At 32.8% G+C, this 17,711-nt stretch overlaps 2 protein-coding genes across 8 annotated transcripts in view; one reads left to right on the top strand and one right to left on the bottom strand.

The window, feature by feature from the left end:
* Positions 1 to 2,602: 2,602 nt before the first annotated feature.
* On the top strand, positions 2,603 to 10,253 carry LOC129275090 (probable thiopurine S-methyltransferase). Of its 2 annotated transcripts, none has more exons than XM_064110423.1 (9): positions 2,603 to 2,799; positions 4,555 to 4,660; positions 5,263 to 5,355; positions 5,861 to 5,993; positions 6,458 to 6,510; positions 6,653 to 6,727; positions 7,276 to 7,355; positions 7,993 to 8,214; positions 8,845 to 10,253. In XM_064110423.1, the coding sequence occupies exons 2-9, from the start codon at positions 4,575 to 4,577 to the stop codon at positions 8,952 to 8,954; spliced, it is 852 nt and encodes a 283-aa protein (XP_063966493.1). In that variant the 5' UTR covers positions 2,603 to 2,799; positions 4,555 to 4,574; the 3' UTR covers positions 8,955 to 10,253. The 2 variants fall into 2 exon arrangements, with proteins under 2 accessions (XP_063966493.1, XP_063966487.1); XM_064110417.1 differs by having other exon boundaries at positions 2,651 to 2,799; positions 4,555 to 4,702.
* A 471-nt stretch (positions 10,254 to 10,724) lies between these two features.
* LOC129254758 (CAP-Gly domain-containing linker protein 1-like) overlaps positions 10,725 to 17,711 on the bottom strand; it is a 53,381-nt gene continuing 46,394 nt past the window's right edge. For all 6 annotated transcript variants that reach the window (XM_054893273.2, XM_064110386.1, XM_064110403.1 and 3 more), the window contains one exon: positions 10,725 to 16,592. In XM_054893273.2, the coding sequence (XP_054749248.2) occupies positions 16,546 to 16,592 (47 nt within the window). In that variant the 3' untranslated portion in view covers positions 10,725 to 16,545. The remainder of the gene's footprint in view (positions 16,593 to 17,711) is intronic.

Here is a 17,711-nt window from a genome sequence, read left to right as displayed (position 1 = left end):
AATATTGATAAATTTATTAGTTTGACTGCATGTTCTTCCCTTTGTTCAATCTTTAATCATGATAGGTTGATTAAGGCAGCTGTTGTTCATTTATTAAGTTGGCCATGTGTGGGTTAAAATCTTTCTAAACTTTGTTTATAGATTGTCATTGTGTATCTTGTCTGCTGATATCATAATTTGATTCTGCCCTTCAGTCAACAGAGCCAGTGCCTGCTTTATGGCTTTAACTGTCTGCAGTAAAGACTACAAAGGGTTATGTGGCACTGGTAGAGAACAACATACTTACACTCTAGTTGCCGCTCATAGCTTTAGAAATTTGTTTGCAGTCTAGCACTTAAATCATGATCATCAGCTTCTATTCTTTAGATTGTCTGTAATTCACGATGGGCTTTGTGAAATCGGGAGATAAAGACACCACTAGTCTGGTCATTTTTTTTTTTAATAGAGTTTATGACTCTGTATACACCAACTTCCACAACTATGGGCTGAGATTCTTAAAGGGTTCTTTACAATTGACTGCAATTTTAAGTCTATGACAGACAATGTAGAAACAGTTTATTGTAAAAATGATAATAATAATTAATATTATTTGTATAGCGCTTATCATAAAACATGTGTCTGAGCGTTGTAAATTGATTATATATCTTTATACATGTATTACAGGGGTGAGTGGTACAATACAAAAAAAAAATAAATAAATGAAAGTTCTTAACAATATCTATAAGATACTATTGATCTGTGACATTGGATTTTAATTCATTGTTTATCAAAGTATTTATAAAGATGTTTATCAATGGTGTTTTTAATATATAATTGAACTTGACTGTTGAATGTTTATTAGAATGTCACAAAGTTGTAGTCTTTAATAGTCTAACTTGATTTCTTAGGTACAGTATTGTTATATCATGGTATCAGATAGGAAATTCAATCTCATACCTGAAGTCCTCCAAACCAGCCACAAAATAAAATCCAAATTTTGAGTTTATTTGTATCTCAGTGCATAGAGCAAACTTTGTTTGCCAAAGCCCTCTTGGGACAGTCACGGTAATAAAAACAGTGAAGATTTGCCTTCTTATTATAAGGTAAATGTTAGATATTAGTTTATTAGAATCAACCAATATCTATATTATACATCCTGACTACTCTGAAGTTTGACCAAATTCCTATGTCATTTTCCTGTTTAGATATGTTACTAATTACATTCCTTTTGGAAATGATCTTATTTTTAGAATAGAAAATCCTTAATTTTCAGAGAAAGGGGTATGGAGATCTTTTGCATTAATAATTGCAATGTAATTTTAGCTTAACAAATTTTACATGAAGGTACTGAAATAAATAGATGAGAACATATTCAGTTACATACTATCAAAATTTCTCTTAAAAATGATGTCAACTTATGCCAACCTCAGAACCATCTATATTGAGCAGTGGATAACAGACATAATATCTTATTCTTCTACATAGTATGTATAATCATCATAGAGCTTTGGAGTCTTTTGCAAAGATGAACTTGACTTCAAATGATGCAAGTAATGAGGACAGATAAAAGTCATTTTCATGTCCAGATCCTGTGACTGAATTTAATGAAAGATAATGAATGAAAGAATGAAGAAATACACAGTAAATTATCAAATATGGTTGTTTGAAGGTTTTGAAAGAAAGTTAGAACCCTTTGTGTGCTATGCTTATTTTAATCTTTATGTAAATGTAAATAACCTGCAATATAATAATTTTCTTTTATTTGTGAGAATGAATTTATGGTATTCAATATGTGAAATAGGCATGTCAATTATCTTGTGCTAATGTTATTGTCTAGTACATGTACATGTACTTTGTTAATGTTTTGAAATATGCCAAATTCCTAATGCAGGGAATACTTTTTTTTATAATATACTGTAAAAAGTGTATATTAGATTTTAAATGTATGTTATAGCCAAAATTCTGATAGAATAAACAGCTCTAAAAACTACCAAAACAGTGATCTGAAATGACCTTTTTTATTGCTGAATTTATGGGATAATTGTAGGTTAACATCCTGCTTATATGGAAGATATATATGGAAGATAGCAATTAGCAAGTGTTCTGAAAAAAAAAAGGTTTATGAAATCAGACAAGTCTTACAATTTACTCTGGAAAATTATATTCAAAATCTAAATTCCTATGTATTCCTAACTTGTTTTAGGGCAGTGTAATCTTTTGGTTGTAAGCCCATTGATGTAGTATAAGAATATAACAAAATCCCAAGAGTTGCATGTATAGTGAAAGAGAAGGATGAAACAAGGGAGATGGAGAGGGGGAAGATGAGATTGGAAAGAAAGGAAGGAGAGAAAGAGATAAACAGAGGTGAGAGAGAGAGAGAGAGAGAGAGACATGGACAGAGAAAAGATAAATATCAAGAGGGGGAGAGGGAGATCGAAAGGGGGACTATCTCTACCAACAATAGATGAAGAGGAGCAACGCACAGTTTTTGTTTTGCTTGTAATAATATATGCACTTTACTTTTAAAAGTAAATTCAACGCGAAAATGAATTAAATTTTAAAGAAAGTTAAAAATGCATTTTGTTAAAAGGCAGCTAAAATAGCAAAAAAGGGCTGAATCTGTAGACTAGAAGTGCACACACCCTAATAGTCAATACAAAGATCTATGAATATGATAATTGCAGCATGATATTGCAATATCTATGTGATGTGATGCTGTTAGAATATAAAGCCGGTTCAGAAGCAAATCTCTTTCAGTGTCTCATACTGTCTCCTTGATCAGGTGTTGTGGTAGTGGACCTGTGGTAATCTTCATTACAGGTATAGTATTACGTGCCTTGTGGCTGAAATGGATTTATACACTAGTTGTTTCGTCATTGCAGTGATTTCAAGATGTGATGTATTTTATATCATGGAAAAGGAAAAACATAAACGGGCAAAACTGATTGAGGGAACTTGAAATTAATTAGTCTAGTCTTACTTGTAGAAATGAAGGTATGATCATCATAAGCTTGATAAATATATGCAGTCAGACCGCAGGTCCCTATGCTAATGAGCAAAAAGGCCAGATTCATCCAAATCATCTCGTGGCTGAATCCTCCTTGCAAAATCTCGTGATTCGCGAGATTTTCTTTCTCTAAGAATTTACCTGTTTTAATCTCAAGTTAAATGAAATATTATGGCACCATCAGATAGAGTAAATGTTATTCTTTCATATTGGTCATTTATTTTGTATACAATATTTTGTTAAATAAGTAAATTTCTGGCCTAAAAATGTGCCTCAAAACTGAATTTTCTTCCTCTGTTTCTTTTGCAAATTGTGCAAAACTTTTTATTTTGAGCCTCAATGATATACATATTACCATAAAGCTGAAGTTCTGTACTTTCTCACAATACCACTCTTGATATGCGGCACCTTTTAATCGGGTCAAGATCACACTTTTCCCACCAAGGTACAAGACGAGATTTTTGAAATTTTGTACTTGCATGAAATCCAGAGTTCTGATTGGCTGGATAAGGTTCACAGAACAACAGGCGTGGGTATTTGAGGAGATTACCACATGGGAAGTGTGCCCTTCCCATGAACCCAGGCACTGGAACCGTTGGAATTTGCCAGTGTGTGGTCTCTTTGACCAATCAGAGTGCAGTATTCTTGTTTTCAAGCTGCTTTAGTACTTGGCAAATGAAAAGTGTGATCTTAACCCGATTAAACCAATTCTTATTTTGAAACCTATACCATTTTAAAGCATACACATTCAGCTTTATCATGATCTAAAAATCACTTGGGCTCAAACAAAAATAAAGTGTGAAAATAGCAGCTTTTGTCAGGTGAAAATAATTATTTTGTAGCATTTTTTAGATCAAAATTTTAACCTATATTACAACATCTTTTAATACATTCAAACACATGACCTGAAAGAATGATTCTTCTTTACAATGATACCAAAATCATGAAAATCGATGCACAATTAGAGCAGCAATGACCGAATGAAAAGAGGTGTTTTGGTCCGCATCAAGCTCATTAAATATGCAAAACATCTCAAGTCATGAATATCACTTGGATGAAAGAAGCCACTTTCTTTGGACCTGCCGTCTGACTGTATGAAGCAATGTGATTTACATGTCATTTTGTAAATTATTTACAAATGTATATGGATGAAAGTTAATTATGAATGATTTTATTTTACAAAAATCCCCAATGTTATTTTTGATCTGGAGTACTGAATATGACAATCATTTTGTCTTTGGTACAAAGGAGATTTCTGATATGTTCTATTTGTTAAATGACAAGTTTATTAGATTGGTAGACGTACAGTATATTGAATCAATATTTCATCAAAGTAAGACTTGTAAATTAGGTAGGCCTACTAGGTTTCTTTTTTTTTTTTTAGTATTGTTCTGGGTAAGAATGGAAAATTGACATGAATATCGATCCATGAATAATTTTTTTTTTTCATCTCTCTCCAAATTTCATAGAAAATAAAAATATACATTGATTTTGATGCATAGAAGATCATTGATTTTATTCACTTTTTTTTCTTCCAGTACTCAATACTTGTCTTTATCTTTTAACAGCTTGTAAAGCAGTATAAAACATGGCTGACAGTGAATCACATGAATGCATTAGGGATTATGTGACCGCTGGACGTCAGGCTGTAGAGAATGAATGGCAGGCTGCATGGTATGAAGGTGATTGTAAGGATGCTAATAGGGAGGTTAGCAAGTAAGCAATTTCATAAAGATTAATAATAGTTATAATATCAAGCTCCAATGAGTAAAGGGTGTGCCAAGATTAATCATATTTCAACTTATATAGTGCTTATAATCAGCAGAACCTGAGTTTCTAAATGGTTAACATATAATATTTTTTTTTTTACACACTGTAAAAAATATTGGGTAAAATTTTAACCAGCACGAGGGTAATTATGTGTCCAACCATTTTGGGGCAGTATTTTACCCAATGCGGGAAGCATATTGTCCAGTAAGGTTAAAAAATAAGCAGCAATTACTTTAGAATGGGCAAAATCTTCATCACACAGGATAAATAAAAATGCCCAAAAGAAATTTATGCCCAATGTTGATTGGACACATAATTACCCTCATGGAGCATTTTTACCCAATATTTTTTAGAGTGCAGATATAATTATTATTGTATGGCTAAATATTATTATCAGAATGAAGAATCTTTTCTGAAATATGTTTGCTTCAAGTATATATGCTTGCATGAAGATACCTTCTTTGTATATGCAATTTATTTCGGAAGATGTTTGAAAATAATTTTAGGTGGCTGAAAGAATACATCAACAAGTTGACTGGAGAGAAACCAAATTGTCGGATACTAGTTCCAATGTGTGGGGCCACTAGAGACATGCAATGGTAAGTAATTTAACTAATATTAGTTGCCATATTCATACAAATATAATTCATATCATGATTTGTAGAGGGTATTAAAGTGTGTTAATGATGATACTGATAGGAATAACATTAGAAGGAAACAGGAACGAATAGGAATAATAAAAAAGAGAGAATTGGGGAGAGATAGGCGAGATCAAAGAGGAAGAACTTGCAATCATAAGAGATTTAGGTTTTTTTTCTTGATTATTCAATGTCAGGGCTCATAATTTTGTTGGCCAGAACTGATCTTGCTTCATTTCAATGTCAGCTCAATGACACATTTACTCCAATTGCTATTAATTCAGTTGAAAAGTCTGTAAATAATCCAAACAAAACTTGACACAACACAAAATATCAAACCAAAACCCTGTCACATTAAATACATGTATGTGTTCAAAACTATCATGGGTTGCAATTGTGCATTTCTTTACATGAATTTTTCATTTTTCTATGTCCGTTTCATTGTTTCTTTGCTGTTCCACTTAAGGTTGATTGATGAAGGTCATGAAGTAATAGGTCTGGAACTAGTGAATAAAGCACTGCAGCTCTTTCTTGATCGACACCGGATTAGTTACACCACAACTCCTGTATCCTGCATCAATGACGGCAAATGCTACAAGGTAAAGTGGGGTTAGGGAGACATTTGTATTAATTTTGATTCAAAAGGGCAGATTCTGTGAATAATAAGATAACTTTTGAAGTTGCACTGAATATATTCAGTACACGATGTGCTATATAGAATTATCTTAGCTTTATAGTGCATCTTTTTTTTTAATAAATAACATTGATCAGAATTTTTGCATTAGGACAAAAAAAATGTTTGGATTTTTATATCACAAGAGAAAGGTATTGCTAGATTGATCAGCAGCTTTAACATTAGAATTTGTGGGCAAACAAACTTTCATGTTTTCAAGGAAGTGCATGAAAGTTATCAGTCACATTTTCCAGCTCTGCTTAGATGTTTTTATCATTATTCTACTTCCTTTTCAACTTCTTTTCCTCTCCTCTTCTTCCTCGTCTTATGACCAAGGCAATGGAGTTACAATCTCTTTTTTATTTTGTTTGACTTCTTTTCTTTTTGCAGAGTAAAGACAAGAAGCTTTCTTTGTACAGATGTAACATCTTTGAAATGGATATGTGAGTATCAATTATTAAACCCTGTCCAACATTTTCATTCTTAGTTGAGAGAAAAACATTAATCATTTAATCATAATTAACTATACTTTTTATTGTTCTTTTTGGTAAAATGTGAAATTGTTCGCATTACATGATTTTTCAGGAGTCTTGTGGGAAAGGTTGACTGTGTCTGGGATTGTGGTGCTATGACAGATATACCTCCAGCAGAGAGGAAAGAGTAAGTTTATCAGGTCTAATACAGAGAGATTTAGTTCTTTCATTTTGGTGTCATGGTAGTATGTTTATCATGTTCTAATGTATCAGAAAACTTATAGGGTAAGCATGGTTTACCTTGGTTTCTGATTTCTATTATAGCGCACTTCATGGCAAAACTATTATGGATCGTTGCATCTTAAAAACAAGCATATATATTTTTGAGAAGGTTTCTGTCATTGGACCTAAATATACTCGGTAGTGACCAAGCTTCAAGCATGATAGGGAAAGTATTTCTATTCCTTTTTAGTGCATATCACATTGTGGGAAAACTTCTCAATCTTGTTTTGTTTCTTTTTAGGCCTACCGTATTCATCACAATTACCTTCAAATGTGTCTTAAACAACAAATTTACACCCATCAAATTTACAGAAATATTTGAATAAATGATCACTAGGTCGTAGCTTTATACAGTATGATCATAAGTTGACTAAAATTGACATATCCACGCATAACAAACTGGAGACATGCAGATTTTATTTCATTAAAGAAGACTTTTTAATTTTTTTACAGCTATGCTGAGATCATTCTATCTTCTCTCAATCCTGGAGGAAGAATACTTGCTGAAACATTCACCTTTAGAGAGATAGAAGGTAGGAACTATTAACCTGTAGGTAACATATATATTATATTTCCTCTCTTATATTCATCCCTCTTCTACTACATGTATCAGTCTTTGTTCTGCTAATTACTAGTAAATCAAATTAAAATAATCCAGAACGAAAAGGATATGAAGTGATAGAACATTCTTTGCTGCTGCACCTCATCTCTGGATCTCTCTTTCCCACACAGTTCTGGACCCCGTCTTACAAAGAGTTACGATTGATCCAATCAATGGTAACTCTATGGAAATCCATTAGCGTCATAATTTTTTCTGCAGGAAATTTGCAAATGTCCTTTGTAGAACACACCAAATTGTCAAGAAATCAATTAATTTATGGATATGCATTCATATCTAGAATTTTTTTTAACAAACATTCATTGTATATGTTGACTTCACTGGCTTTCCATAGTTGCGATTGATCGGATCAATCGTAGGTCTTTGTAAGACGGGCCCCAGATCTCATCCTTTCCTCATGCAATCATTCCAAAGAAATTTGAAAATCTATCCTTTGTCTCAGTTTCTCTTAAGTGAATATGCATTTGAATGTAACATACTTCAATGTTTTCGATTTTATATTTAAAGAGCTTTAAAGGAGTTATTTTCATTTTCATTCCATTTACTGACAGAAGAGGACCATGAACATGGTCAACTTGAAACAGGAAGCTATATCTGCAAATATGGTGTTGATCACAGCAATGATCCCCCTCATGACCACTGCCAAGATCAACAACATGATGGCAATCATAAGTATACAAACGACCACCATCATGGACATGAGCATCTCAGTCCAGACCACGATGAAGACCCATATCGTCCGGTTGAAGAAGAAGACTTTCAGAAGATGTACGGTATGTATGATATGGGCTGGGAAGACAACAAGGCTACCTCCCCCCCAAAAAAAAGGAAAAAGGGGAAATTAAAATGGTTTTACATAGTGAGATATATTATGTCTCTTAAGTTACACCTATTGATCTGCAAATGACAGCATATTTCTGTGCTCTGTTTGTGTCAGTTAATAAAGCCATACATTTTCTCATTACTCAAACAATTATTCATATAAGATTCTGAGAATCATTATTTTTAACTGAAAATTTGTCCCAAAATTCACCTTGACAGAGAGGTACCCTGTATTCCTCCTCAAAATTAATAAGCAAACTATGGTATTTGATGAAGTCACTCTTTTGTTTGAAGTTTTTCAGCCACCACCTTGGCTTGGCTATAGTAAAAAAAAAAACCAGCTTATTACGAGAATATAAAAGTCAATCTATACTTGCTATCACCAAAAGGATAGATGCATATCACCACCAGATTAAAATAGCAAAATTTGGCTACTAACTTGCAGATATGTATGCAAGGAATACAGTTATTCCCATTTATTTATTTATTTATCTATTTATTCATTCATTCATTTAATTATTTATTTATTTATTCATTCGTTCATTCATTTGTTTATTTATTTATTTCTGTCATTGTTACAGGGGAGCATTGTAGTATTGAGATGATTTGTGAGGAAGACAGCAAGGAAGCTGAGGAATGGGGACCAAACTGGTGGGCTAAGAATAGATTACATCTTATCATCGTCAAATGAACATATTTATGAGACACATTTAAGTAAGATTTGTGGGCAGACAACAACCTGCATCTTGTCATTGTTAAATGAACATTTTATTAGACTGAGTAATATTCACCTACCTGTAAGGCAAACAACAGGATGCATCCTGTCATTGTTAGGTGAACAATTTTCTGACACACCTTGAAGTGAGTTTCAATTAGCTTGAGGGAGAAGGGGGAGGGGTAAAAACAGATGACATTTTGTCATTCTTTGATGAACTTTCACTTGCTTCTCTGAATCAATTTATTTTTGTTTTCATGACTTTTTCCATGACCTTCATGCACGTTGGTATATTTAGATATGGGAGTGTGGGAGAAACTTATAATAGGAACATGTTTTCTTTGGGTATCATTGGCCTCATAATTGGTCAATGGTATTTTCAATATATTGTTCAAATGATGTTCGTATTTAAGTTGTTACTTTGCCAGTTTTCTGTCTTTTATTTGTGACATCATTTGTGGCTATGTATTGCAATCAAAATGACCAGCAGTAACAGCATATGGAATTGTTTTGGTATAGAGTGGGGGAGGATTAAAAGTAACCAGAGTACCAGACTTTAATTTTTTTTCCTCTAAGCCAATTCAACACTCCCTTCATGCCCCTCCTCAGTTATACATAAACTTTAAAGTATACCTTTATACCTATAAGTACATGTATGCTGTAACTAAGAACAATGGTAGTTATGAAACCATAGGCTACAAAATATTGTTACTCCAGTTGTAAGTTGGAACAATTAAGATTGATTGTGATAATGGTTGATCTATTTTTCTAGTATACACGTATCTCCCTCCCCTTGTAAATAAATAATTTTTCCTGATTTGGCGAAAGAAATAAAATAGGTAATTATAATAGAACCGCAATTAAGTAACAGAAAATTGTAGTTTTTCTACAAAAATATCAATTTGACTTTTGCCATAATTAGCTTTGAATTTATAATTACAATAAACTAATTTATGAAGTATGGCCATGCTACAATCTTCTGTTGTTATTTTTGTATTTTCTTTCACTTTTTTTTAATCTGTAAATACTATTTTTCAATCAAACTTAATGTTTGATTTAATAAACTTACATTATACTTGGATCATGAATTTATTTACAAAACTTTTTGTTAAGATTCTATTGAGAAGGACATTACATATAATCATAGAAATAATGATAACATGGGCCACAGTGTGTTGGGGGCATCCCCTCCCTACCAATTTTAACATTTTTCTGAAACCTCTGGATAATCTCTCCAATAGCAGAAAAATAATAGAATCATTTATCAAATTTAAACAGGTCTCTCTGTATTTCCTTGGACAAAAGAGTACTATAATCCCTACACTTACTGCACCTTGGTTAAGTGGGGTAACAATGTTTTGCAAAATATGGTAGGATTCAAACCTCATACTTGAATTGGTATGGAAATGCCTTGACTCCAAAATGGGTGCCTTCAGGTAGGGTGTTGTGTTGGTGCAGAAATAAGTGTATGCTTTCATATTGGTGTTAAGAGAGTGATTGAAGGTGCTTAAGTGAGCTAAACAAATGTTTAGATTTAGGAAATTCAATGACGATCAAATCATTGATGGCTCAGTTCTGATTGAGGCAAATCCCAACACCAGCCTCATTTTATAAGTGTTAGTTTTATGACAACACCATACCTGAAGTAACTCAACAATGTGCAGTTGAGGTATTTCCTTTTATCTACTTTGTTGTAATTGGCTATCGGAACATAAAAAGAAACACACCAAAGCAAACCATTGCAAACAAGATTCATGTATTTTATTTCCATTAAAATCTCAAAGAACACTTTGCAATAGATGTAAAAGTCCCATATATACTTTCTCCATAAGTCGATGCATTTGAAAAAATGGTACAATAATTGTTTCACTTATAAGAACAATATACAAGAAATTTGCCAATTCTGTTATCTTAAATAAACACATTTGCATTAACCTACTATGGCATCTACATGTAGCAGCTAACAAGTAATTTACATAAAACTATTTTAAATAAATTAAATATCAAGGATAAGTCTCTTCAACATAAATACAATGGGATAAATGAATTTTCTCTTTAAACTCCCACAGAAATATCAATCCTGTGCACCAATGCAAATTATATGAAGAAGTTATTACAAGGGAATCTGTGTTGCTTTCCTAGAATATCACATATGTGCAGCATCAGATTGTTTTCAATACAAAGATGGTTAAATTTTCAGGAAAATAATAGGTGAAATTTATGTATTATACAAGTATATTATTAAGTGAAAATACAAATGAATTAGTTTCACAATACCCTTTTTCAGTTTGCATTGTTCAACGTACACTTTCAAGGCTACGTTTAGAATTAGATAGCATCTATCTGCCCTGCAATCAACAGGGGAGTCAACTGTATTTTGCTCTTAATATCAAACTGCTTTATTTGCCCTCCAAATACCAGTTGGTTCCTTAAATGTGTAATGATGCCTGCGGTGATTAACCAGGTTGACCAGGCAGAAGGAGAATTCTTGTTTTAAAATGTTTCTGCAGCTACAAAATAGACAGGATTGAGGAGGGGGGGGGGGTGTGAAGTATTCTAGTTTCTGACAACATATTTTTTATTAAGACACCAAACATGTATGTAAATACTAGCATTATATAGGCTGGAATGCCTGCATTGTATTTATCATACTTACACACAGTGAAAAAAGAGTGTTGAAAACTTCAAAGGCATCTTAATAATGTTTGGCAAGTTATGAGATTCCATCTAGGTACATGTTCTGATACAAACACTTCAAAAAACTGTTTTAAAAAATCAAATGAAACAAATGAATAACAAAAAATGTCATATCTTAAAGTGGAAGAATCAGTTAAAGATGACAAGAAACTTGAAAATACAGCTCTTTTGAAACCATTGTACCTGATAGTGTACTGTGAAATGGAAAATCACACGTCATATCACGGAAAGGAAAATCCATGGAGAAACAAAATTAATAAACAAAAACTTGCGATTCTTGTTGATTTGTTATATAACAAGAAACTTTGCTTTTGTAATTTATAAAATGATGAAAACTGTGTTCTTTTCTTTAACTTGATATTCTTCAATCATACATTTACATCATGAAGAGAAAAAAATTAGAATTACAAAACTGCAAATAATGATCTTATCTGAAACTTGGCCTTTCCTTTATGTTGTGAAAAGCACTTATAAATTGTTTGAATAAATGAAAACTCAATTAACAATAACCTTGTTCAAAGCAATTCAAGAAAAATTGAGCATGAAAATAATAAATAGCAGGTTTCAAAGCATATAATAATGAGTTAGTTTTGGTATATCATATAAAGTATAGGCACACTTTTTTAATTCCATGAGATATATCAGACAAAGAAATGTCCTAGAAAAACTATGACAAAAACAAAGTAAGCTAGGCATTATGAAACAATAGAATTTTCTCTCTTGAACCCATTGAAAACAAACTAATCAAGTATGGAATAATGAACTATTCTGACAATAAAAAAGCCAGAGTAATAAATGATTAATGTAAATTGGCAGGAGTGCATATGTGCTCGTCGTCAATTTTTGTTGACCATTCATTAAACAAGTTCTTGGACATTGGGAGTAATTTCGAAAAGTGTTATGTGTGACTGACTTCTCAAATCCCAATAAGAATTAAACATTCCTATAAAAGAATACAACAAACCCATAAAGAAGCTGATTAGTAAAATGATTTAGTAACTTTTTAAAGATTTTGATTTCATCATGATATACTAGAAAGTATGTTCAATTGGATAAGGGAGTATTAGAGGTTAGGAACATTTTTTTATAACACCATTTTCAAATTATCTATGACTGAATATTGAGCTTACAAAATGAAGAAATATGTTGTAGCATAACACTCCAGTTTATGAAGGAAAGAACAATATAAATAAACTTGGTTCTTTATTTTTGTAAGCCAATGTTAGTGATATTTAAACACACTTTTTTCTGGGGCCCGTCTTACAAAGAGTTGTGATTGATCCAATCAATCGCAACTATGGAAAGCCAGCAAAGTCAACATATGAAATGCATGTTTGTTCAAAAAATTTCTAGTTATGAATGTATATCCATAAATTCATTGATTTCTTGACAATTTGGTGTGTTCTCCTTTGTTTAAAAGGACATTTTGCAAATTTCCTGTCGAAAAAATTCTAACACTGATGGATTTCATAGAGTTATGATTGATTGGCTTAATCGTAACTCTTTGTAAGATGGGGCCAAGGGCTTTGTTTTTGTACCCTACCAATGATACAGACAGTGCTTGTACAAGGCATTGGAACTTAGTGGGACCTGTATCACAAAAACTTGTGATTGATCCCATGACACTTAACTATGGAAAGCCAGTGACACAATTATTTAAAATGCATCTACATTTAATACTCAAAATATACCGGTACTCTAAAATCGGAAACCTCTTAGTATTTCATTGTGATAGTTTCTGACTCAAACACTTGCATTTCTGAATTGTAACTCAAAACAAAACAGTGAAGAATTTTTATGTCCTGACCAATGAAACCTCTCGTTTTTAATGTTGTAGTTTTAGTTAACAAATTAGACAGCAACTGTATCTCCCAGATGAAGTATTATGACACTCGTAGCTTTCCATAGTTGAGACTTTTTCCCCCTTCTACAATATACCATACCTCTACAACGATGTACACAGAGACAAGAAGATAAACAACATCAAATTGTGGTCAAAACAACTTGATTGCTTTAGTTATCATACTACACAGTTATAACTTCAGAGACTGCTTAGCATAAAAAAGAGAAACAAAACCCATATTCAAAAAAATATCCCATTCACATACACAAATTTTGCATCTACATAATCTGTGCTATAAATAATTTACAATTTTTGTAAACACTATATTTACAACTTGATACAAATGTATATTTAGAATTATATCTCTTTAATAATAATATTTCATTTCAATTTCAAGATTTGAACTAAAAACAAAGAATAGACAATACACTCATTCGATGTAACTTTGGATAATTTCAATAAGAAAATATTTTCACAGACAGTAATTTGGATAGAGGTGCATACAATACTACATACAAGTACAAACAAAATTCAAGCATGAATAATGATGAAAACACAGCAAGCATGGAAACAAACAATGATGAGAAACATGATGAAACACATGATCAATCACATGATATGCAAAGCTCATAGAATTAACAAACAAAAAATCTCCAAATAAATAATATTTTTGAGGGGATTCAAGCACATTCACATAACAATGCCAAATTTATAAAGAGAGCATTGTTAGCTTTCAAAAGGGAGTCTTTGAGTACTGGATAAGGCAATACTAGCTTAAGTACTGACACACTATTTCTTTTTATGAAGCGTTTGGGGATTTTTCTTGATCAACACAACAGTTTCTATCCATTAGAGGGAAGCTTTAAATAATTTCTTACTCAAAACTCTAGAGATCATAAAATATCCCAATGGCAAGTATTTCCAAAATAGAATGCATTATAAAAATTGAAACATGTATTATTAAATGCATATCGCACAGAGCCATACAGGTAAAACCAATTGCTATTTCTGGAATATAACTTCACAGCAATCAATATTTCCCCATGAAATAACGCAGTTAACAGACCAATTTGAAATCCCAAAGATATTTATAGACCGGTTTAACAAGTATGGGTATGAGGGCACACACCTACTTGTAATTTCTAGAGGTATTCTCCAAGTAGAAAGCTTTCTTCTGTAAGCAAGCATTTTTATTTTCAAGGTCTTGGATTAAAATACAAAAAAAAGGTTCATAAATAAAGTTATAAACATACAATATCAACACAGTCTCTTGGACTATGTGGAGATAATTATTGCAAATAGGTGCATATAAGTCTTGTGGTTTTTCCTCAATACCACATAATGCCACCAACAGTAGCTTCTAATACTGATTGAGAGCCTAACTTACAGCATCATGCTTTCTATATACAAAAGAGGACGGTTGAGCAACAAAAGTGCTTCATAATCTCAATATTCTCAGTATGCAAGTTTCATTGTACATAAAAGGCCAAACAAGATTTTTGGTAAAATAGTATGAAGCATTCTAGTCACAATAACATTCTAAATTTTCGATAAATATTCGAAATAATGAGATAAGGATGATTTACAGCATTTGCATGGCCATGTATCTGTTTGAAAAGCTTTCAAAGGAGCAATATCCTGTAACAGATATGGTGATATTAGACATGATTTGGGAATTGAAAGTCAACCGGTCATGGTATTTTCCTATTAGACTTCATGGCAGCATCCCCAATGCAAGTCAAACCAAGCATTTTCGGCTTGCAGGTCAATGGTTAAAACTATATCAGATTTGGAATAAAATGACCCTCATCAGATGGGTCCATATGTAGTAGCCTAATAGTCAGAGAATAAAAAAAAAATTTATCTGATTTTTTTTTTATCCTGGATCCCTTTCCACACTTTTCCTTCCAAAATTTATTTGAAAGCTCCCTTGTTTCTTTTAGAAAATGACATCGCTCTTCCTATAAAGTTTTCCAATAATGTATCAAGTTAAAGATGGGGCTGTTTAGTTTATTAATTCACAGTAGTTCTTTTAGAGGTTCAACGATGGACCCAGGTCTACTTTGGCAAATCATTTACTCATTTCAGGACCTAGACTTCAATGTCAGTCCTAGAACTTTGATGCATCCTCCCTATTAACTTCCTCCATTTTCAAGGACAATTCAATATCAACTGGACACTGCTAATTTTCTAACAAACCATATTCTTTTCACCACGAGCTCATCTCTTTCACATGCACATGACTGCAGATAGCTCGCACTAAGGAAATGTGGCTCATTTTTCTCTAAGAAAATACAAGGAAACCAGTGCAAAAATGTGCCTGTGTATGTCCAGTATTCTCTATGCAATAGGAATAGGAGAAGCCAATGACAGCTTAAGTCATTGTATTATACCAACAGCAGGTTTCCTTTGTTATATTTAAAAAAAAATTGAATTTTTTCTTTACTTCAGAACACCTCCATTTAGTAAGATCTAAATACATTTAAGCATATTCAGAGCCACTAACTCCCAGGCATTACAATGTGATGACCAATACCCAATGCTTTCTACGATACCTTTCTGCATATTCAAACCTCTAATGGACACACTCCCTTACTGTCTAAGAAATTATCCTTTGCAATTGCCCTTTTTAAGTTCTCCATAGCAAATATGTTCAAAAGGGTAGCTGACACCACACACTGCCACAAAGATCCACCAAAAATTCATGGCTAAGACCTGAGCAAGGCGATGTTGGTTTGTCTTTTCTCACAACCTGTCACATCAATTTTTATTGAGAGGAATCAACTTCATGCATCCATCGCTGAACACCATCTCTTGGTATTAGACAGCAAACTCCACCTGAATTTGTCTTATGATGATGATGATGTGAGAAGCATCTCAGACCCACTGCCTGAGGATGCCTGCCATAGTGCCATCTCCAAGACGGGAATTCACTGCTGTTCTCCATGTTCCGGCAGACAGGATAAGGAAAGTACTGATTGAGTGTTAGGATGAGTTCTTTGCCATCCAGATAATCCACTGAGAGCCTTAGTATGTCTGCTCATCATCGCAGTTCTCTGTCCAATGGCCGAAAACTGGAGATACAATGAGAGATACAGAAAGAAGGGGTGGAGGGGGGGGGGGGAGTGGAAAGATGGGACCATAAGGACAACAGAAGAGAAACAGCATAAAAATAGATGAGAGGAAGAGAGAAAAAAAGCAGAAAATGGGACACAATGTAACATACATGTCGGTAAGGTAAAGTAGAAGAAATGGAGATAAAGGACAGACAAATAATTTGAGAGAGAAAGAAATGGAAAAACACAATGATGGACAGTGGGATGTGGAAAGACAAGAAAAGAGAGAAAGGTGGAGAGATTAAGATAAAAATATGAATTCTACTTGACAACTACAAACAAAACATTTTTGTTTCTACTATTCTTAGTTAAATACACACTCCATCGATAAAATATTATATCATCAAGTAATACTTGACAATGTACTACCTAAGACAAACATATTCTAATTCATAGGCTCATCTTTGGCCCCCCTACAGCCTGAAATAATTAAATTGTGAACTACAGTTTGCTTTATAGCACAGGAGAATTGTGTAGACTTGTTACATCATTTTGGAATGTCATGCCAGACTAGATGACTAATTTTTTCATTATACCTACAAAGCATGAGGAGCATCAAGCACACTGAATTATGGCAGTATAAAATTGCATTTTAGGGAATGTGGTTATCACCAACAAAAGGTCATCCTCTGTTAATTATCAATAACAAAAAAAATGGTTTCAAAAAGAAAACTGCAAAATTTTTGCACACTATAGACCAGTAGGGGAATTAGTCAAATCTCTATAAATGGGTAAACTTTCAATTTCATGACCTTTTCCTTCCCTGGTGACCTGGTTTATGGCAATTTAAAGTACATGTGATTGTGTTTAATATTTTTTTTTTAAATGAATGAACACTTCAGATTTTTTTATTTACAGATTTCATTACAATATGAATTACAGTACCCCCATAATTTGCTTAAAAATAAATACATCAAGCAAATCTTGAAAGATTATGTACTGATGACTTGTACACTACATCTTGACAGATTTTACCACAAAGTATAACGCTTTGATTTAAACAGGCTATTGAGCAGTCAAAATATAAATTGGGGTGTTTAAAGTGATCCAAAAAAGAATGTGGAGTCCTAAGACATA

This window comes from Lytechinus pictus, chromosome 2, assembly GCF_037042905.1.
Source record: "Lytechinus pictus isolate F3 Inbred chromosome 2, Lp3.0, whole genome shotgun sequence".
Taxonomy (NCBI): Eukaryota; Metazoa; Echinodermata; class Echinoidea; order Temnopleuroida; family Toxopneustidae; genus Lytechinus; species Lytechinus pictus.
Note: the sequence above shows the minus strand (reverse complement) of the source record. Positions and strands in the feature narration are given on the sequence as shown.

Excerpts from the sequence above, each read along its gene's own strand:
- LOC129275090 (XM_064110417.1), top strand. The coding sequence starts at position 4,575 with ATGGCTGACAGTGAATCACATGAATGCATTAGGGATTATGTGACCGCT. Across the intron at positions 5,356-5,860 it reads GCCACTAGAGACATGCAATG|GTTGATTGATGAAGGTCATG; the intron begins GTAAGTAATTTA and ends GTTCCACTTAAG. Across the intron at positions 6,728-7,275 it reads CCTCCAGCAGAGAGGAAAGA|CTATGCTGAGATCATTCTAT; the intron begins GTAAGTTTATCA and ends ATTTTTTTACAG.